General features: G+C 41.4%; 1 protein-coding gene across 1 annotated transcript in view; it reads left to right on the top strand.

Moving 5' to 3' along the window:
• Nucleotides 1–837: 837 nt before the first annotated feature.
• Nucleotides 838–24,097, top strand: part of Unr (cold shock domain-containing Unr) — a 181,298-nt gene continuing 158,038 nt past the window's right edge. The window contains exons 1-2 of the mRNA XM_067786706.1: nt 838–925; nt 10,746–14,894. Coding sequence (XP_067642807.1) covers nt 14,858–14,894 — 37 coding nt within the window. The 5' untranslated portion in view covers nt 838–925; nt 10,746–14,857. The remainder of the gene's footprint in view (nt 926–10,745; nt 14,895–24,097) is intronic.

Genomic DNA, 24,097 nt, shown 5'->3' with positions numbered 1-24,097 from the left:
TAGATTTAAAAAAATGTTTCATATGAACTTTGACCCTTAATAACTCCTGTTATTGTTATTTGCCCACAAACAAAATTGTTTAGTTATACTCACCTTGACCATGTCTATCAATCCTCATACTTCATTTTTTGATTTTGGAATTGTCCGTATACTGCACTTAAGCCATGAAAATTGTGGTAATAGTCTAGTTGAGGGGTCGACTGCTAATACGCTACCAAAAATATCTAGAGAGGTGTCAAACGACGCGTCTTGACATCAGTATTAATAATAAAATAAAATAAAAATTTTAACGCGTTCAAAAGATATTAACGAAAAACCGAAAAAAGACCCGCGGGTACCTCCGAAACCGGGGGTCGGATCCATAGTATTTTTGCGCAGAACACCTTTCTGCGTTGGCGGCCTTTGTCCGCGCTTATAAAAAATAACCCTGGGCTACGCCATGCCAAGTCCGGGTGTGTGGTATGTGGTGATGCACAATTTTTTTGTGGGTACAACACAACAACAACCACATGGATATCGCCAACTTCAACTGCAAATATCTCCGGACAGAGATAAAATTTTTCTTTTCCGCCTTCGAATTATTGTTCTCGAGATTAATACGCGTATTTTGACACCTCACACGATATTTTTGGTAGCGTATTAGCAATTCGACTGCTAGACTATTACCAAAATTGTTTTCAGTCACTGTTCGTAACACGTAATACCTTCTTTATCTGGCTCAAATTGTTGGTGTATTTACAAACAAAATTATTTATCTGGCTCAGGATCTTTGCGACGGGATGATGGCTAATGTTAAGCCGAGTCAAATTAATTTTGGGCCCAAATAAGATAGTGTAGGCAGCCATGGTTCTGCGCAGTAATAAATCTGGCAACTTTACGACGAAAAGAAGCGAATGCAATATGGCGTCGTTGTGCTGTGTCGTGGGTACGTATTTAGTTGTGAAAATTTTTCAAAATTCTTTTTAAAGATTAAATATAAATCAAATAAGTGTTATTATTACTGTATTCATTTGTGCAGATAATAATATTTCGTTGAAACTTTTTGAATAGGGCCAAAATAAGTTTAAAACCAGAGGAAGCTTTAAAATTGATGTGAACGTTTGGAGCATCGAGAAGTCGGGCTGTCTTGAATAGAAAAATCATCTTCGTAGATATGTAAATTCGTGTGATCCCTTGCAAAAATTGTAGCTGAATTCGCAAAAAATATATGATAATAAATTTACTTATAACAGTTAAATATTTTAGAAAAAATACCGGCTAAGACGAGTTACGAATGCAATATATACATCTGTGCATACATAAATTTGTTCGCAAAGCAATGCCTACGTGTGTAGACGTCTACGTAATTTAGTATATACAGTTGGGCGTGATGTGGATACTCATCCTGCCAAAACATTCTTTGAATATTTGTTCGGGTGTTAAAGTATTCAGTAACTTCACTAAAATGTCATAAAATATCGATTTTGCTTTTGTGCGATCCTGATTGGTAATCGCATTACTACATAAAATATCGATTTTGCTTTTTTGCGATCCTGATTGGTAATCGCATTACTCTAATAGGCGATCCTTGGAGTTTAGTGTATGCTTTTTTTCATTTGACTGTGGTTTGATATGAAAATGTATAACGAAGAACTTTCTCCGCATGCCGGTTATTTGTGGGTACTAGAGTATATATATGTATATGTATATGTGCAAAATAGATAATTAGCTAAAATAGAGGGAAAATTTTAGAATAGCACCCCCGAGTTCGGATAAAACTTGGTATTAAATGAAAGAGGGAGTTCTCCCGATCACAAATATATATATTTTAAAGTGCGCAAACTTATAAGGTAATAGTCTAGTTGAGGGGTCGACTGCTAATACGCTACCAAAATAAAAAGACGCGTCGTTTGACACCTCTACCGATATTTTTGGTAGCGTATTAGCAGTCGACCCCTCAACTAGACTATTACCTGAAAATTTGCAAACTTTAACAACAAATAACTTTTAAATTATATGTTTGTGCACTTTAAAATATATATATATTTGTGATCGGGAGAACTCCCTCTTTCATTTGATACCAAGTTAAACACCGAACTCGGGGGTGCTAAACTAAATCGCTGCCAAAATAGATAATTTGCCGGGTCTGGTGTCAGCTTATAGTAAATTTTATAAGATTGCAAGCTTTGGACCATTTACCACCTCTAAACAATTATAAAAAAAGGTAACGTTTTACAATATTTCTGTCAACAGATATAAGCAAAAAATCGGTTCTAATTTTCATGTGGTTGTTGTTTTTTGTTAGATTTGTTGTACACACATACTAATGCAGAAAGGTGTTCTACGCGCATTTAGTTTTGATCCCCAAACCGGTGTCGGACCCACCCAGGGTAATTTTTTATAAGCGCGGCCGAAAGCCGCCAACACGAAAGGTGTTCTATGCAAAAAAACTATGGATGTGGCCCGACATTTCGGACCCTCGGGGCCATTTTACGGTTTTTTGTGAATAACTTTCGACAGAAAAGAAATCATTCATTTCCGGGTTCGGATTCTTAAAACGGAGGTCGAAGCGCGTCTTTTGATACCACCTTTGATAATTTTTGATAAAAATTAGGTGGTGTCGTGTAGAACGTTACCAAAACAAATATTTCTTTTTGACAAGCTTTCAAAAAAAAAAAAAAAGGAATTACTTCTACTAATAAGATTAAGATAAATAATGTCGTAATTTTTTTTTAGATTCGGTAGTTGTCTCCATAAAAACTGCACCAAATATCTGTTGTCATAAGCAATAATCGCCTGAATCCCGTTTTGAAAGATTAGCATACGGCGATTGTTGCTTGTGGTTGTTGTTGTTGTAGCGATAAGGTTGCTCCCCGAAGGCTTTGGGGAGTGTTATCGATGTGATGATCCTTTGCCGGATACAGATCCGGTACGCTCCGGTACCATAGCAACATTAAGGTGCTGGCCTGAACATCTCGGGAACGATTTATGTGGCCACATTAAACCTTCAGGTCATTCCCTCCCTCCCCACCCACAAGTTCACAAGTAAGTATGCGGGTATTTTCTAAGCCCCTAACAAGCTTGCAAAAGATGTGTAGGTACATATTGCAAAAAACAAATCAAGTTTTCGCCATACATAAATGCTTATACAAGAATCTATTTGCAAATCACGTATCGTGGTAAAATTTTATAGTGCTTTTATCCAGCATTTCTTTGTTGTGAACTTGTTTTGCTTAAGTAAGTTTTTGAAAGGGGGGTTGTCAAAACATTTTCTTGTACGCCAAAGTGTATGGGAGATATGAGCCGTTTATTTTGAAAGTGGCATAAGTCATTTCCAACTCATGGTCTTAAATGCATTGTTATTTTTGAACGAATGCATATATAGATGGTTCTACAATTATAAAGTAATAATAAGAATTGCATCTTTTGGATATTGGACTCTAAAAAAATGGAGGCGAGGAGAGATACAAACAAATTACCACTGAACATAAACGACATGAAATGACTTATGCCACTTTCAAAATAAACGGCTCATATGTATATGTGGTCATAAGCAATAATCGCCTAAGTCCTATCCTTTTAAATGGGATATAGTCGATTATTGCTTATGACCACATATATATGGTGAGCGTGTCCCCAGTTAAAAATATACGTGACCCGGCCTATGAAAAAGTGGCTTATGACTCAAAAAAGAAATTGCGAGAAACAGCTGTTTTTTTTTAGTCATAAGCCACCTTTTCATAGGCCGGGTGAAATATATGGAAGCTTATTACAAATATTAGTCCGTATATTATAATCCCAAAATGCAGAATACAATAATATTCCCACAATAATAGTGTGGCCACACATAAAGGTGTTCTGCACAGTTATTAGAACGCGTACGTGGTGTTGGATATACTTAGGCTTATTTTTATTTTTATTTTTGAAGGGCTACCGAATACCGCCAAGCAGTTCCCACGGTAGCCGGTCTATATACCGGAGCGACTCTGGATTTATCCCGACCAAGCGCTGTAATTTCATTGTTACACCATTTGTCATCCTTGGAGCATATCATTGCAACATAACTCCCTTATTCTCTCTTACTTCGGGAAAGGGTTAAACTATTCCGGCCCGGAGAAGGTAATTTGCCGGAAAGAGATTTATTTAGGACTAGCCTTTACCCGCGGCCCCGTCCGCAAGGAAAATTTTAAATATATGGGCTATTCGCGTTAGCCTGCTTATTATCTGTTTAAAATTTTGTTTTCTGTCTAATGCATTTTATTTTTGTAATTGAGTAAAAAAAAGAACTAAATGAGCTGATAACCTGATAGGATCCCAAATGATCCCGAAATTATCCAGAAAAAGCTACGAAATGACCCCAACGCTATCGCGGACGGATCCCGAAAACCATTCAAAAATGCCCCGAAAGGGTCTCCAAAAGTTCCCCGAATAGTCCCAAAAAACCCGAAATGAGAGCGACACGATTCTAGACGTATGTAGAGAACCACACAGAAATGATCCCTGAAGGTATTCCAAAATGATCCCGAAAAGGTTCCGAAATGACCCTGACGGGCTCCCGGGCGGATCTCAAAAACCATCCAGAAAATATCCAGGAAGGGTCCCTAAATTATCCCGACTAACTCCAGAAAAAGTTCCGAAATGGCTCCGAGGGGATCCACGATGGATCGCGAAAACCATACAGAAATGATTCCGGAAGGATTCCAAAATGATCCCGAAATAGTCCGGAATTGACCCAGATGGGATCCCGCACAGATCCAGAAATGATCCCGGAAGGGTGCAAAAACTATCCCGGAAAAGTAACAAAAAATCCCGAAATGGCTCCTACGGCATCCCGGACGGATCCAGAAATGATCTCGAAAGGGTCCCCAAATGATCCCAAAATGGTCCCGAAATGACCCTGATGGATCCGGCAAACCATCAAGAAATTATGCCGAAAGGGTCCCAAAATGATCCCGAAATAATACAGAAAAAGTCACGAAACGACCCCTAGAGGATCCGCAAATGATCCCGCATTAGCCCCGAAAAGGTCCCGAAATAACCCCGACGGGATCCCGGACAAATTCCGAAAACCATCCAGAAATGATGCCGGAAGGAATCCCAAATGATTCCGTAAAAGTCCCGCATTGATTCCGACGGGATCCCGAACGGATACCGAAAATCATCCAGAAGTGATGCCGGAAAGATCCTCAAATGATCACCTAATAGTCCCGAAATGACCCTTAAGGGGTCATGGACGGATCCCATAAACCATCCAGAAATGATCCCGATATAGTCCCGAAGAAGTCCCGAAATGACCCTGACGGGATCTCGAACGCACCCCTAAATGACCCTGACGGGATCCCGGACAGATCCCGAAATCCATCCAGAAATGATCTTGGGAAGGACCCCAAATGATCCCAAAAAAGTCCCGCAATGATTCCGAGGGGATCCTGATCGGATACCGAAAACCATCCAGAAGTGATGCCGGAAAGGTCCTCAAATGATCATCTAATACCAAAATGACCCTGACGGCATCCCGGACTGATCCCAAAATCCATCCAGAAATGATCTTGGGAAGGTCCCAAAATTATCCCGAAATAGTCTCGGAAAAGTTCAAAAATTACCCTGACGGGTTCCCGGACGAATCCTGAAAGCCATCTCTAAATGATTCCGAAAAAGTCCCGAAATGACCCTGACTGGACCCCGAAAGGATCCCGAAAACTATCCAGAAATGATGCCGGAAATGTCCTCAAATGATCACCTAATAGTTCCGAAAAGACCCTGACGGGATCCCGAACGGATCCCGACAACTATCTAGAAATGATGCCGAAAGGGCCCGCAAATGATCACGTATTAGTCGAGAAAAAGTCCCGAAATTAACCCGACGGGATGCCGGACGAATCCCAAAAACCATCCAGAAATGATGCCGGAAGGGACACCAAATGATCCCGAAAAAGTCCCGCAATAATTCCGACGGGATCCTGAGCGGATACCGAAAACCATCCAGAAGTGATGCCGAAAAGGTCCTCAAATGATCACCTAATAGTCCCAAAATGACCCTGACGGCATCCCAGACAGATCCCGAAATCCATCCAGAAATGATCTTGGGAGGGTCCCAAAATTATCCCGAAATAGTCTGGGAAAAGTCCAGAAATTACCCTGACGGATCCCGGACGAATCATGAAAACCAATCTTAAATAATGCCGAAAAAGTCCCGAAATGACCCTGATGGAACCCGGAAAGGATCCCGAAAACTAACCAGAAATGATGCCGGAAAGGTCCTCAAATGATCTCCCAATAGTTCCGAAAAGACCCTGACGGGATCCCGAACGGATCCCGACAACTATCCAGAAATGATACCGAAAGGGCCCGCAAATGATCCCGTATTAGTCGAGAAAAAGTCCCGAAATGACCCCGACGGGATGCCGGACGAATCCCAAAAACCATCCAAAAATGATGTCGGAAGGGACCCCAATGATCCCGAAAAAGTCCCGCAATTATTCCGACGGGAATCTGAACGGATACCGAAAACCATCCAGAAGTGATGCCGGAACGGTCCTCAAATGCTCACCTAATAGTCTTAAAATGACCCTGAGGGCATCCCGGACAAATCCCGAAATCCATCCAGAAATGATCTTGGGAAGGTCCCAAAATGATCCCGAAATAGTCTCGGAAAATTCCAGAAATTACCCTGACGGGTTCCCGGACGAATCCTGAAAGCCATCCTTAAATGATCCCGAAAAAGCCCCGAAATGACCCTGACGGGATCCCGAAAGGATTCCAAAAACTATCCAGAAATGATGCCGGAAAGGTCCTCAAATGATCCCCTAATAGTTCCGAAATGACCGTGACGGGATCCCGAACGGATCCCGACAACTATCCAGAAATTATGCCGAAAGGGTCCGCAAATGATCCCGTATTAGTCGAGAAAAAGTCCCGAAATGACCCCGACGGGATCCCGGGCGAATCCCAAAAACCATCCAGAAATGATGCCGGTAGGTATCCCAAATGATCCCGAAATAATCCCGAAATGACCTCGTCGGCATCCCGGACGGATACCGAAAATTATCCAGAAATGATGCCGGAAAGGTCCACAAATGATCCCCTAATAGTCCCGAAATTACCCTGATGGGATCCCGGACGGATCCCGAAAACCATCCAGAAATGATGCCGGAAGAGCCCCCAAAGGATCCCGAAAAAGTCCCCAAATGACCCCGACGATATCCCGGACGGATCCCGAAAACCATCCAGAAATGAAGGCGGAAGAGCCCCCAAATGATCCCGAAAAAGTCCCCAAATGACCCCGACGAGATCTCGCACGGATCCCGAAAACCATCCAGAAATGATGCCGGAAGAGCCCCAAATGATGCCGAAAAAGTCCCCAAATGACCCCGACATACTCCAGAAAAGGTTCCGAAATGGCTCCGAGGGAATCAACGACGGATCGCGAAAACCATACAGAAATGATTCCGGAAGGATCCCAAGATGATCCCGAAATAGTCCGGAAATGACCCAAATGGGATCCCGCGCAGATCCAGAAATGATCCCGGAAGGGTCCAAAAACTATCCCGGAAAAGTAACAAAAAATCCCGAAATGGCTCCTACGGCATCCCGGACGGATCCAGAAATGATCTCGGAAGGGTCCCCAAATGATCCCAAAATGGTCCCGAAATGACCCTGCTGGATGCGGCAAACCATCAAGAAATTATGCCGGAAGGGTCCCCAAATGATCCCGAAATAAAACAGAAAAGTCACGAAACGACCCCTAGAGGATCCCCAAATGATCCCGTATTAGCCCCGAAAAAGTCCCAAAATGACCCTGACGGGATCCCGAAAGGATTCCGAAAACAATACAGAAATGATGCCGGAAATGTCCTCAAATGATCCCCCAATAGTCCTGAAATGACCGTGACGGGATCCCGACAACTATCCAGAAATGATGCCGAAAGGGTCCGCAAATGATCCCGTATTAGTCGAAAAAAAGTCCCGAAAGGACCACGACGGGATCCCGGACGAATCCCAAAAACCATCCAGAAATGATGCCGGTAGGTATCCCAAATGATCCCGAAATAGTCCCGAAATGACCTCGTCGGCATCCCGGACGGATCCCGAATATTATCCAGAAATGATGCCGGAAAGGTTCCCAAATGATCCCCTAATAGTCCCGAAATTACCCTAATGGGATCCCGGACGGATCCCGAAAACCATCCAGAAATGATGCCGAAAGGGTTCCCAAATGATCCCGTATTAGTCGCGAAAAAGTCCCGAAATGACCCCGACGGGATCCCGGACGGATCCCGAAAACCATCCAGAAATGATGCCGAAAGGCTTCCCAAATGATCCCGTATTAGTCGCGAAAAAGTCGCGAAATGACCCCGACGGGATCCCGGACGGATCCCGAAAACCATCCAGAAATGATGCCGGATGAGCCCCAAAATGATCCCGAAAAAGTCCCCAAATGACCCCGACGAGATACCGGACGGATCCCGAAAATCATCCAGAAATGATGCCGGAAGAGCCCCCAAATGATCCCGAAAAAGTCCCCAAATGACCCCGACGATATCCCGGACGGATCCCGAAAACCATCCAGAAATGATGCCGGAAGAGCCCCCAAATGATCCCGAAAAAGTCCCCATATGACCCCGACGAGATCCCGCACGGATCCCGAAAACCATCCAGAAATGATGCCGGAAGGGTCCCCAAATGATCGCGAAATAGTCCCGAAATGATTCCGGAATAGTCCCGAAAATGTTCCAAAATAACCCCGACGGGATCCCGGACGGATCCCGTAAACTATACAGAAATGATCCCGGAAGGGTCCCAAAATGATCCCGAAAAAGCCCGAAATTACCCCGGCGTAATCCCGGACCGATCCCGAAAACCATCCAGAAATGATCCCGGAAGGGTCTCGATATGACCCTTACGGGATTACAAATAAGGTGAAGCTAATTATAAAACCATGTTAATAAGGCAGCAGGCGCATTGGAGCGAATGAAAAGTTACATAGAAACATACAGGTAAAGCTAATAAAAGCGTGCTAATAAAAACAATTGATGGAGGGCGGATGGCGGGTGTAGAAGGAGAGGACTACTGATCGTTCCTCCAAAATTGTCTAGATCTCGATCTGTATGTGCTAGATACCAAAAACTATTGAAGTAGGAGAAAATTTATATTGAGTTATAACAATTTATAGACTTTACACCAGAGGGGGTGATAAAGGGGGAGGGGCGGCGGAGTGTTTCACTGCTTACTTTGTAAGCCCTCGACTTATTTGACCCCTTGAGTCTGTGATATTGGTGAAGGCCAGTATACGCAAAGTTATAATGTGTAAAAATTATTAAAAAGTAATTGCTCGAAAGGGTCGTGGGACCCGCACCCCTCTTTCCATGTTCGAAAAAAATTTCGCTAGTAGACTACTGTCTGTGTCCCAAATTTCATCAAAATCCGTGTAGCCATTCTGGCGTGATTCAGTCGCAAAGACGAAAAAATATAATAGTTAAATTATAACTGTTCCTAGGGGGCGGGGACCACGCCCCTTTTGAAAAATATATAGCTAGTAGATCCTTCTAGACTATTGGCTATATGTGTGCAAAATTTCATCCAAATCGGTCCAGCCGTTCTTGCGTTATTGAGTCACAAAGACAAACGTCTGGACAAACATCCAAACATCCAAACATCTTAACATCCAAACTTTCCCATTTATTATATATATTAGATGGTCGCACTCTTGTCAGTGTGACAGGTGCAAAGGGTGATTACATTGAACGGGCCATTCTGGAACCAGCCATTCGTTGACCTTAGCATTTTTATACTCAGCTGAGCAGAGCTCACAGATTATATTAATTTTGTTCGCATAACGGTACCCCGTTACGGCATAAGCTAATCGAGATAGATATAAACTTCTATATATCAAAATATCCATATCCAGATCGTTCCAATGAGATTTGGCCGTGAGCCAGAGTAAATTTTGTTTTGACGTAAAAGTATATTGCCGCTTAGCAGTGCTAAGCTCTCGCACGCCCCTGACCATATGTTACTAAATGTGGTAATAGTCTAGTTGAGGGGTCGACTGCTAATACGCTACCAAAAATATAGAGAGGGGTGTCAATCGACGCGTCTTGGCATCAATATTAATAATCCGAAGGCGGAAAATACAAATTTTAACTCGGTCAAAAGATATTAACGAAAAACCGAAAAATTACCCGCGGGTCCTTGCGAAACCGGGGTTGTATCCATTGTATTTTTGTGAAGAACACTTTCTGCGTTGCGCTTATAAAAATTACTCTGGGTGGGTCCAACACTGGTTTGGAGACCAAAACTATATCCGCGCAAAACACTTATGTTCACAAATTTTTTTTTGTGGGTACTTCAACAGAGATACAATTTTTCTTTTCCGCCTTCGGATTATGTTTTCGAGCTCAATACGCGTCTTTTGACACCTCTCTCGATATTTTTGGTAACGTATTAGCAGTCGACAACTAGACTTTTACCCTAAATATTGCATACTTTTCTGCGTACTTGATACTGTTTTAAATATTTTTGGCGATGCAGTTTTAGCAAAAGCTAGAATTTGGGGGCTGGAGATGATTTAATCTTTTTTCGAATACGTTTATGTATGTATGTATGTATGTATGTATGTATATGTATTTGATTTACAGCTTAAAGATTACTATTGTTTTTTGTGTGACATGTTTTCTTTTAATCAAATAGTTTTATACATATACATATATAGGTATTTATATTCATATAAGTAATTGATAATTAAATAGTCTAGTTTTTCTTTTCAGCTTTTGTAACTAAAACTCCGTTTTGACATCACACTTAACTATTCTCATCATAATCTAAAACACCATCGAAAACGAAATAACAAAATCAACAAAAAACTTACAAAACAAAACAAGTTAATCAAACTACAAAAACCAACAACAAATCGCGCACGATATAAATCCAATAAAACAAAGAAGCTCAAGGAAGACGTTAAGTAATAGTGGCGGAATAAAGAAATCAAAGCCAAGAATTTCTTATTCCAAACCTCTTGAACATATTCGAAATAAGTTCTAAAAAGGTTTTTTAAATAAATCCAATCCCAATTAAAATAAAATTAACAGTAATAGTTCTCAAGAAGTATTGTTCGGCTTGTGCGCTGCTCGCTCACGCGTGTGTGCACGTAAGTGTGTGTGTGTGGACACTCCTGTTGGTATTTGGTAAAGTTCAGCTTCTTTACCAATTAAATTACAACATGCACTCTGAAAATTTATAGAAAATTTTACTATGAAAACTCAATACTAATAGAAAAAAAAAACATATTAAATCTCTGAATAGCTGGTAATTATAATTCCGTTCAGAATCTCAAGGTGAAATCCAAACGGGTTTTGGAGTTTATTTCAATTTACTAAAAGATTGGTGGAGATATATGCAAAATTACATGGGATTAGATGTGAAAAAATTGTGAATAACAACTATTCATCATAATATAATGCCCGTTTGCTAGCGATTGTGAAATAATTATATGTTCCAAACGAAATTCAGAGAAATCAATGTTAACACATAAACTCATAACATAAAAATAGCATTCCGAGGTCCGACGCTAACGTCGAACCTATAATAAACATTGCCATTCATAGCAGATAAGCCGTTGTAACGGATTACGCAATTAAACTCATCAAAACATTGAAAAATCAGAATCGTCCAGTGAATGCGTTAGTGGCCAACTTCGTCAAATACTTCCTACAACCAGTATAATTAATTGTATACATACTTATTTCTCAATCCCAAGTCATTTTAATTAAAGTCCCACGTTGTCAAATCAACCTTCCACACACACCCTTCAACACGATTCCTTAGAACCCATCAAAACTTCATAATATCCCTTCAGGTTTTAAAACGGAAGTGAACCGTTAAAGGACTGTCTGAAAAAGAAAAAAATTATATCCAAAAATATCAAATGCAAAAGCGCTCTAAAAAAAGCAACAAAAACCAACTGAAAAGAAAATTTCTGAAGTACAAAACGCAATAAGAAAATAATTAACTACAAAACAACATTAACTCTTAACTATAAAATTTAAACTAAAAACTCTAAATAGAAGTGTTGTGAAAAAACTTTGAAACACGAAATGGCAAACAAAAATTGTAATAAATTATCCAACAAGCTTGTATAGGATCTACTTGGTTTGTATTTGGTGCATCCTAGTGCTTGTACCGCTAATAGATAGGTGTGATTTACAAACTTGGGAATAATAAAGCAGTGACGCGGAAGGAAAAGGGATCGACGATAAGTATTCACCCAAAAATATCAACGTTGGCGAATTCGGCTTGAAAAGCGTTGTACCATAAGAGTCTTACCCTTTAAAACTATTGCACGCACATACTTATAAGTTATCAAAGCCCAATTAAATAAGGCTTGAAAACATTTACCACCAGCAAATGCGCAACGGTTCGAAAAAACTGGAATAACAAAAAAATACAAATGATAGGGAAGTGAACTAAGCTTTCATTTACGAAAGCACAAACTCATCCAAATCACAGTCCAAAAAAAAAATATATATATATCTATAAAACAGTCAGAAGCAAAAAGCCAACGAAACAGTGCATATTCGAAAAAAAGCAAAAAAACCTGATGAATTAAGTAAAGAACATAGAAAAAGTAAGTCAGTGCATAGTAAAAAATAGTTGTAGAATAGCAAAATAGTTCAACCGAAAGTTGCAATAAAAACAGTATAATAAAAAAATAATAATAGCAAACTTAAGAACAAAAAAGTATATAAAACAGCAACAATAAAATATTTAAAAACAACCAAAAAATATTTGAATCGTATTAACAAATAATATTGCTATTTAAGAAGAAGCGCAGGAATCGAAAATAGTAATCCAAACGCAAAAACAAGAAGAAAAAAAGATCTATTACATTTAAGCCACTTTTACATGTGAATTAAACATATATATTTTTCACTATTAACTTAACTGCAAATAACTACAAATAATTATAGAACATTATGAATCAGCAACAAACACAACAAGTATTTTGAAAAGACAACGAAATCGTGAACAAAACGCATTTGATTTTTGCTTGATTGATTGAATCACTGGATCCTTAATAAGTAGTTGTGTGCTCACCAAAAATCTTATTAACCTAAATAAATTTACAAACAACAACACAACAGGATACTGAGGGAGGAGAGAGAGGCTACAGCGTCATTTGTCGGCGTGTGCCTACTGAACTCACACTCAACGCCACCCCGTCCGGGGAATGGTCGAGACAGAAGGCGCAAGCCGGAACTGATTCAGACAGACTGCAACAACAACAAACCGGGGAAATTTTTAAGAAGCGTAAACAATTAAATCAATAAGAAAGAAAAAACAAGAATAATACTACGAACGAATGTGTGCGTATGCGAATGTGTGTAGTACCTAATACTTGTAGTAATATATGTGTGAATGATTTAATGAAACAACAATAAGGAAAGGAAACAAAACACAATACAGAATTAAGAAACTTAAAAAAACTGAGAGTTAATGAAGAACAACAACAAAAACACAAACAAAAATTCAAAGAAAGATTTAACAACTCTGTGATAATTATTGTAAATTTAAAATATAAAATAAAAAACTTAAAAAAAAACGTAAGGAACAGCAACAAAAAACAAAGATTATTATTACAAAACAGCAAAAAAAAAAATAAATTTTCGTTAAATTTAATTGAATTAAATATACTTAAAAAACTAAAAAAAAAATAGTCTTTAAACCACAACACAAAATAGAAGCAACTAAAGCAAATGCAAATGAAGATAATGAAACATTGAAACAAATTCGTGATATCTTAAAGGACTTCGATACATATATACTATAGTATATTATATTATATTTTATATTAATTAAGTGAATAAGTAATAAGCTTATATTCATAAACAAAATAAACTTTAAACGAGAAAGTATAAATAAAAACAACAACAATATTGAAGGATCTTTGCCTCAGTTCAGAATTGCAAAAATGCTCGAGTGCTGAAAACTGTACTGGATAATGAATAACAAAAAGACTTTGCTAATTTAGAGCCTAGAATAGTATGTAAAAATATAAAAAAACAACAACACTTATAAACAGCAGCCCAGTAACCAAACACCCTAAATGTATATCCAAACAGCGAATCTTTAACAAAGCTACAGTTTTACTTATAAACATTTTTGGGTTATGCCGGCAAACTACCCTTAAAGTAAAGTAAATAATTTAATCAAATATCTAAAATAATATAAAAAAAATATATATAATAATAATGATAGAATAATAGAGTAGTGGTACCAACAGCCTGACAGGCTCCTCCATGCCCTAACATTGAAAAAATAAAGGAATGCTTCATAAAACTTGTTTTTGTGTGAAATAACTGGTAAAAACAACAATACAATACAGTTTAATGTGCATCATAACAACCAAAAGGAGATTCACCGTATAGTAGTTCTCTCGTGAGTACAACCCTATTAAGGAGCTGTGTTTCGGCATTTAAAATATACTGCATACAAAAGTAAACAAAGAGAAAGGCTCTCAGTCTATCGTCACTGCCTAATAAAGTAAAACCGACAAAGCTATAAATATCAGCGTTTTATAATATATGTGTTATTAATTCATCAAACACAGTTTGAATTTAAATTATATTCAATGTCTCTCCAACTCTAATCATCATCGTCATCATCATAAGTTGCCATTAGTGTTGCAGTTAGCACATTAAATAAATCCTTTTATGACTGATTGTGCTTTGCGCGTAACTATAGTTGACAAATACGATTACCAAATAGGCTTATAAAAGCTTCCAACGTGTATCCGCAACAACCAAAAGAAGTGCAACACCAGCAACCAGTCCCACCACTACTACCATTACCAACAACAAGTATTCAACGTGCACTGACCAATATGAATACCCAATCTAAAGGCTATCGCACCAACGAAGGTAAATATACAAATATATATATTTATTTATTTATTTATTTAGTCTAGTAGCAAATGTTTAGTACAAACACTTATGACTAAATTACAGAAACCAGCTTATATTAAGCTATGGAAAACACTAGAAAAAAGAATTTATATTATTACAGATTAAGTAATTTAAGCGGAGGTTTCTACAGGGAGTATTTAAGCATAGTCTTTCAAGAAGCAACGTGCAGTCAATTTTGCCCGTGAAAAGATCGAAAATGAACAACGAGGCCAAAAGAATTCTGCGATTGTTTAGGGATAGTAAGGATATTAGTTGGCATCGAGATTCATAAGACGGGATCGGCTCAGAGAATCGTAATAAAATAAGCGCGAAGCGCATAAAGATTTTTTGAACCCACTCCAGGCGGTTGATGTGAACTGCGTGGTAAGGCCGCCAAATGAAAGCCGCATACTCAAGTTTGGACCGCACAAAGCACGTATATAAAAATTTGAGTGTGTAGGGGTCAGAGAAGTTTGCGGGATGGCGTCTGACAAAAGCAAGCATTGAAAGCGCCTTAGAAATTGTGAAGCTGACGTGAGTGTTAAAATTAAACTTTGAGTCGAAGTATATCCCCAAGTCTTTAACTTCAAGAGTCGTTCGAAGAAAAGTGTCTGCAATATGATAGAAGGTATCCAGTGGCCTCAGCAGTTTACCATACGTCACAGTGTGGCACTTACTTATATTAAGGAAAAGACGGTTCTTAACACACCAGATATAATGTATAATGTATATGTAAATTTGGTAGATGAGAATTAAGAGCTAATGTCATTAATGGAACAAGATAAATAGTAAAGGGCCCAGAATACTGCCCTGGGGCACTCCAGAGGTGGCCCAATATGTATGTGCAATACATATGCATGTATTTATGTAGGAGTTGCGTCCTAAAGGAATTGTGCGTTATATTATATGACCATGGTGGATTTGAAGGAAGCTTAAATCAAAAATTTTATTATCCCGGATTTTTCTGAAAACCCAAAACCCGTCCTCGAAACCTTGACGAAAAAAAAAATGTCTGTTTAAGTAAGTTTTGAGTAGCTAAGTTTCAATGAAGCCTGATCCAGATCCCGATAAAAATTTAACATTCAAATGCAACAACAGCCTCGTGATCCAGATATTTATCTGGATCCGTATCGCGTTCTGTCCGTTTTGGTTTTTGAAGCCGATTTTTGACAGCTCATCCTTTTCACTTAGTTGCACTTACAGACATATGCACTAGGGTGTCCCCTAAATTTTGGGGTGCAGGACAGTCGGTAGCGTAGTGCCATCGAGGTGGATGTTCAAAATGGTCGACATTTGGGACGTCCATGTTGTAAATAAGGTCGCGGAGGATTTAGTCGGTGATAATGCCAGGTTTCGCGAGGCGAAAAAACTGGAGAGATCAGGGAGGTAGCCGTTTATTCTGTTGCAAAGCTCAACGATCTGTGGGCTTGTGGCCATTATTGTGCAGTCATCGGCCTAGGAAACGATAGTGACTCCTTCTGGTGGCGAAGGTAGCTTAGATATGTAGAAATTAAACAAAAGTGGGGATAGGCCTGTGGCACCCCTTGTTTAATTCTTCTTGGTTTTAATATTTCGTTTCTAAATTGCACCGATGCCTGCCGACCACCCAGATAATTTGCGGTCCACCTTTTAAGAAATGGGGGAAGGGTAGACTCTTCCAGGTCTTGCAGTAACGTGCCATGGTTGACCGTATCAAAAGCTTTTGATAGGTCTAGCGCAACGAGTACTGTTCTATGGTGGGGGCTTTGATTTAAACCGCAATTTATCAGGGTGCTGATGGCACTTAGCGCGGCGGTGGTGCTATGGAGTTTTCTGAAGCCATGCTGATGACAGGCTAGCTCCAAATTTGCTTTGAAGTAGGGGAGAAAAATGGCTTCAAGCGTCTTGGCTACTGGCGATAGGAGAGATATTGGGCGATATGACTCTCCAGTTGTTGTTATTATTGTTGTTGTTGTAGCAATGCTTCGCCCCACCAGAACGATGTTGAGCAAAAGTGACGCGCGTTTCCCTGGGGAGTATGCGTTCCTCTTCCGCGAGTTTTGGATAATTTTCTTTAAGTACTGGATTCACCGAGCAATTCCCGGCATAAAGGTCCGACGCCTGTTTATGGAGTTCACCAAGGACCTGCTTGTGTTTTTTCGCTTCATACGGCTGGGTTCTCAGGTGCCGTATTTCCTCAAAATGCTTACGGAGATGACTCCTTAAGCCCCTAGGCGGTGCTGGTTCATCAATCAGATGTCTGTTGGGATGCTCAGGTTTCTGGGTATTCAACAGGAACTGTTTGGTCAGCATCTCATTTCTCTCCCTGATGGGGAGTATTCTCGCCTCATTATGCATATGGTTTCTGGGGACATAAGAAGACAGCCCGTGGCGATTCTGAGAGCAGTATTTTGGCAGGCCTGTAGTTTCTTCCAGTGAGTAGTTTTTAGGCTTGGCGACCATATGGGTGACGCGTAGCACGTAATCGGCTGGCTAATTGCTTTGTATGTAGTCATGAGCGTTTCTTTATCTTTTCCCTAAGTACTGTCAGCGAGGGTTTTGAGGATTTTGTTACGGCTCTGAATTCTCGGAACGATTGCGGCTGCGTGCTCACCAAAATGTAGATCCTGATCGAACGTCACACCCAAGATTTTGGGGTGTAGGACAGTCGTAGCGTAGTGCCATCGACGTGGATGTTCAAAATGGTCGACATTTGGTACGTCCATGTTGTAAATAAGGTCGCGGAAGATTTAGTCGGTAATAATGCCAGGTTTCGCGAGGCGAAAAACTGGAGAGATCAGGGAGGTAGCCGTTTATTTCGATCGATCTTTGGGCCTGGGCCTGTGGCCATTATTGTGCAGTCATCGGCGTAGGAAACGATTGTGACTCCTTCCGGTGGTGAAGGTAGCTTAGATATGTAGAAATTAAACAAAAGTGGGGATAGGACACCACCCTGCGGCACCCCTTGTTTAATTCTCCTTGGTTGTGATGTTTCGTTTCTAAATTGCACCGATGCCTGCCGACCACCCAGATAATTTGCGGTCCAGCTTTTAAGACATGGGGGAAGGGTAGACCCTTCCAGGTCTTGCAGCAACGAGCCATGGTTGACCGTATCAAAAGCTTTTGATAGGTCTAGCGCTACGAGTACTGTTCTATGGTGGGGTATTGATTTAAACCGCAATTTATCTGGGTGCTAATGGCATTTAGCGCGGTGGTCGTGCTATGGAGTTTTCTGAAGCCATGCTGTTGTGAGGCTAGCTGCAAATTTGCTTGGAAATAAGGGAGCAAAATGGATTCAAGCGTCTTCGCCACTGGCGATAGGAGAGATATCGGACGACACGACTCACCTATGTTAGCTGGTTTCCCAGGCTTTATTAGCGGGACCACCTTAGCCATTTTCCATTTCTCGGGTATGGCAAAGGTGGAAAGAGACAGGTTGAAGACATGCGCTAAATATTTGAAACCCTGTTGATGTTGTTGTTGTTGTAGCAATGCTCGCCCCACCTAATAGCCGCGACCGATCACAAATTGTCATCAATATCCTCTAACGGGAGTCCAAGGAAACTTGCCGTTTCAACAGGGGTGGACCATAAGGAAAGGGGTGTTAGAGGCGTTGGTTCCACATTACAATTAAAGAGATGGTTGGTGTCATGTGGGGACACATTGCAAGCAGGGCATACATTTTGTATGTCGGGGTTGATTCTGGATAGGTAAGAGTTTAACCTGTTACAGTATCCAGAACGAAGTTGAGCAAGAGTGACACGCGTTTCCCTGGGGAGTATGCGTTCCTCTTCTGCGAGTTCTGGATATTTTTCTTCAAGTACTGGATTCACCGGGCAATTCCCGACATAAAGGTCCGACGCCTGTCTATGGAGTTCACCAAGGACCTGCTTGTGTTTTTCCGCTTCGTACGGCTGGGTTCTCAGGTGCCGTATTTCCTCAAAATGCTTACGGAGATGACTCCTTAGGCCCCTAGGCGGTGCTGGTTCGTCAATCAGATGTCTGTTGGGATGCCCAGGTTTCTGGGTATTCAACAGAAACTGTTTGGTCAGCATCTCATTTCTCTCCCTGATGGGGAGTATTCTCGCCTCATTATGCAGATGGTGTTCTGGGGACATAAGAAGACAGCCCGTGGCGATTCTGAGAGCAGTATTTTGGCAGGCCTGTAGTTTCTTCCAGTGGGTGGTTTTTAGGCTTGGCGACCATATGGGTGACGCGTAGCACGTAATCGGCTGGCTAATTGCTTTGTATGTGGTCAAGAGCGTTTCTTTATCTTTTCCCCAGGTACTGCCAGCAAGGGATTTGAGGATTTTATTACGGCTCTGAATTCTTGGAACAATTGCGGTTGCGTGCGCACCAAAATGTAGATCCTGATCAAACGTCACACCCAAAATTTTGGGGTGTAGGACAGTCGGTAGCGTAGTGCCATCGACGTGGATGTTCAATATGGTCGACATTTGCGGCGTCCATGTTGTAAATAAGGTCGCGGAAGATTTAGTCGGTGACAATGCCAGGTTTCGCGAGGCGAAAAAACTGGAGAGATCAGGGAGATAGCCGTTTATTTTATTGCATAGCTCATCGATCTTTGGGCCTGGGCCTGTGGCCATTATTGTGCAGTCATCGGCGTAGGAAACGATTGTGACTCCTTCCGGTGGTGAAGGTAGCTTAGATATGTAGAAATTAAACAAAAGCGGGGATAGGACACCACCCTGTGGCACCCCTTGTTTAATTCTCCTTTGTTTTGATGTTTCGTTTCTGAATTGCACCGATGCCTGCCGACCACCCAGATAATTTGCGGTCCACCTTTTAAGACATGGGGGAAGGGTGGACCCTTCCAGGTCCTGCAGTAACGAGCCATGGTTGACCGTATCAAAAGCTTTTGATAGGTCTAACGCTACGAGTACTGTTCTATGGTGGGGATATTGATTCAAACCGCAATTTATCTGGGTGCTAATGACATTTAGCGCGGAGGTAGTGCTATGGAGTTTTCTGAAGCCATGCTGATGAGGGGCTAGCTGCAAATGTGCTTGGAAATAAGGGAGCAAAATGGCTTCAAGCGTCTTTGCCACTGGCGATAGGAGAGATATCGGACGATATGACTCACCTACGTTAGCTGGTTTCCCAGGCTTTAGTAGCGGGACCACCTTGGCCATTTTCCATTTCTCGGGTATGACAAAGGTGGAAAGAGACAGGTTGAAGACATGCGCTAAGTATTTGAAACCCTCTTTCCCTAGGTTTTTAAGCATCGGCATGGCTATGCCGTCTGGGCCCACTGCTTTGGATAGTTTAGCGCGACCAATGGCGTCCTCAACCTCTTTAGCGGTGATGGTAATTGGTGACGCGCTGAGTTTGTGTTTATGTGCGTGTCTATTGGCTCTCCGTCTATCTTTGTCGACCGTAGGATGCATTATATATTGTCGGCAGAAAGCGCTCGCGCATTTTTTCGCATCCGACAGCACCTTATCGCCAAAGGCGATGGAAACTTTGTCTTTGTGCTTAGTCGGGTTCGATAGGGACTTTACGGTGGACCAAAGTTTACCTACACCGGTAGAGAGGTTACAACCTCTTAGGTTTGAAACCCTCTTTCCCTAGGCTTTTAAGCATCGGCATGGCTATGCCGTCTGGCCCACTGCTTTGGATGGTTTAGCACGACCAATGGCGTCCTCAACCTCTTTAGCGCTGATGGTGATTGGTGACGCTGAATTTGTGTTTATGTGCATGTCTATTGGCTCTCCGTCTATCTTTGTCGACCGTAGGATGCATTATATATTGTCGGCAGAAAATGCTCGCGCATTTTTTCCTATGTCAGCTGGTTTCCCAGGCTTTAGTAGCGGGACCACCTTGGCCATTTTCCATTTTTCAGGTATGACAAAGGTGGAAAGAGACAGGTTGAAGACATGTACTAAATATTTGAAACCCTCTTTCCCTAGGCTTTTAAGCATCGGCATGGCTATCCCGTCTAGACGGATTCGATAGGGACTTTACGGTGGACCAAAGTTTACCTACACCGGCAGAGAGGTTACAACCGCTTAGGTACTCCTCCCATTTCGCCCGCTTGTGTTCATCCACAAGCAATCTGATGCGTTGGTTTATATCCCTTATTTGTGGGTCGCCGGAATCGATCTGTCTTATAAGGACACGTTCTCTCGCTAAACTTGCTTCCTCCGCCGGGAAGTGGAACCGAATTTCGGGAATTCTACCGGCGGGAATGAAATGAGCCGAGCCGGATTCAATGACCTTGCGGATAGCACGCTCCCCTTGGCGGGCATTAGTCGGGATAGGCAGGGCAGAAAAGCGGTTTTCTGTAAAGGATTTGTATTCGTCCCACTTTTCTTTTCTAAAGTTAATGAAAGTGCGTTTTTCTGTGACGATGATGTCGGCGGTACGCTCGAGCGAAATAAGTATAGGCAGGTGGTCGGATGCCAATGTTACCATCGGCTGCCAGTTGGCGCAGTTTACGAGTTCTGTGCCACGATTGAAATATCCGGCGAACTTTGACAGGCTTCCTACCATACGTGTGGGGGCGTATCCGTTTATTGTGCAGAACGTCGTTTCTTCTATTTGATCCGCCATCCATTTGATCTCGCCCCTACTGTCCGCCCGCCAGTTTGAATGCCATAGATCGTGATGGGCATTGAAATCGCCTAATATAATGCGATTGTTGCCAGTGAGTAAGGCGCTGATATTAGGGCGGTATCCACTAAGGCAACAGGTGGCAGGAGGGATGTAGATGTTGTTGTTGTTGTAGCGATTAGTTGCTCCCCGAAGGCTTTGGGGAGTGTTATCGATGTGATGGTCCTTTGCCGGATACAGATCCGGTACGCTCCGGTAACACAGCGCCATTAAGGTGCTAGCCCGACCATCTCGGGAACGATTTATATGGCCGCATGAAGCCTTCCCTCCCTCCCCACCCCCAAGTTCCATGAGAAGCTTGGGGTCGCCAGAGCCTCGTCTTTTAGTGAAACATTATTCGCCGCGGATAGGTGAGGTTGACAATTGGGTTTGGAGAAGCTATATATTGCGCTGGCAACCTGAAGGGTTGCGCTACACAGCCCCTTGAATCTGGTATTTTCGTCACCTCTTACGACAGGCATACCTACCGCGGGTATGTTCTGACCCCCTAACTCGCTGGGGGAGGAGAGATGTAGATGTTGATGATCTCTAGGTTTGCATCGCCTGACCGGACAGATAAGCCTTGACATTCTTTGATAGCTCCTTGCGTCTAGGGATAGCCCCGGGTTCTGATCCGCCAACTACTCCACCAGCTGCTCCCTCCTGCTCCGTGTCGGACATATTGAAAAGTTCGTCGATTTTCCTCGAAAAACTACCTTCAATCCCAATCAAAAAGAAAAACCATTCCAAGGCACAAAGGGCTATTTAAAAATTCGGGCTTAAAAATAAAAAGATGTCAACTGTGTAACACTAGAACAACCTAACCTGCTAAATATAGGGGAATTCCAACAAAACCTTTCAAAAATTTCAAAATATGATTACTTTGTAACAAAAGAGAGGTCTAAAAAAAGTATGTAAAACGAATTTCAACAAAATGCTTACCTGTCGTACTGAATTCAACTCAACAGTTTAAGCCCGAAATTAAATTTAAAACAGGGCAAAAAAAAATCTGAAGATCGAATTATAAAATTATTACCGAACGGTCAAAAAAATGTAAGAGGAAAATTCCACTTCAAGTAAAATATTAAAGTAAGATTTAATAAGTTTAACAATAGAATTAAAAAAAATATAAAGGCAATCCAACCAGGGTTAAGCTTAACTTCAACCGGATAACCACCGACTTCAAAAATTTTCAGACTGTAGTTTTAAGCCAGCAAAAAAATAAAATTTGCAAAGGTATTACAAATCAAATAAAAACTTCAAAGATTAAGCTCAACAGGACAAAATTGATATAATAATATAAAATACAAAAAAATTGAAAAGGAAATGCACGTGGGGTAAAAATAAACGTGTAGTATATAAAAATATTAAAAATGGTAATCCTTTTATATGTATGTATGATTTTTATTTAAAAAATTAAACTTAATTGTTTTTGTTTTGCTTTGTTGTTTATAGAAGTAATTGTATATGTTATTGGTGTGTGTTGGTGTTGCACCTCGGCGAGGTCCTAGTGAATGTGAGTGAGTGATCCGTTTGTCACTAGTCTAGGTTCTAGTCAACTAAGTCTCCCAAATACGTTCGTTTATTCAGTGTGGCACTACAAGCCTACAAGCTCGGGCCTCAAGCTTGGTTGCCACACTGCTTCAAATCGCCTTCGTGTAGGCTGACTGCACTCCTCACGTGCACGTAGTGCTGGACTACGTACACGGTAGCTTAAACAGTCACCCACACGCTACAACATCTACTTGTCAATATACTAGCCTTACCGCAGAATACCACTTATGCAAGCGTTGCCGCTTTCGAAAGGAACTTCTACGGCAAGACGAGTATCCCCACTTGTGTTTGTTGTAGTGGCACATATCGCGTCGGACGGATCCAAGCAATGTTGCCCCTACAACGATCTCAGTCCTGTCAGAGAACTAAAACTGAAATTGAAAGAAAGGTAAAAGTTATAAATGTAAACATCAGATATCGTTAAGAAAAGAGTTATGGGAAAAAGGGTATAGGAAAGCAAGGAAAAGCTATGGAAAAAAAGAAAAAAAAAATATTAGTATTATATTATTATAAAGGGATGCAAAAATAAAACAAAATAAAGAAATTGAAAATTGGGCTATGACCGTTGGGCGCCATTGTTACGATACTGCCTGCGGTGGTGTCTCGGCGGTATGGAGGCATGCTTGTTAGCCCACGCTAGCTCGTCGGATGGGTGGAGGGGGGGGGGGGGGTCTTTTCCACCGGCCTCACCTGCAGTACTCGTAAACAAATTATGTGTAAATCATGCCTATGCTTGTGGAAGGTGATAGCGTGAGAGGAAGCGAAAAGAAAGATAGGAAAGAAGAGGCCCGTCCCGGTCAGGTGGAGTCATCCCTCCCACTCTGCGTTAAACCTCGACGCATCCTTGGACGTCGCTGTGACTCCTAAATTTAGCAACGTCCCCTTGGCCTGACATTTGTCGCTTGTCCGTTATCGTTCCATATCCGGTTCTGTCTGTCCTAGTCGCCCCACATTCACGCCCCCTCTAATGTACCAGTGCAACACCCACACCAATCAGTTGCTTAACTAGCCGGACATGGCTTTAATCTCCCACC

Source organism: Eurosta solidaginis, chromosome 5 (genome assembly GCF_040869045.1).
Source record: "Eurosta solidaginis isolate ZX-2024a chromosome 5, ASM4086904v1, whole genome shotgun sequence".
Classification (NCBI taxonomy): domain Eukaryota; kingdom Metazoa; phylum Arthropoda; class Insecta; order Diptera; family Tephritidae; genus Eurosta; species Eurosta solidaginis.
The sequence above is the reverse complement of the archived record's forward strand: the minus strand, read 5'-3'. Positions and strand labels throughout refer to the sequence as shown.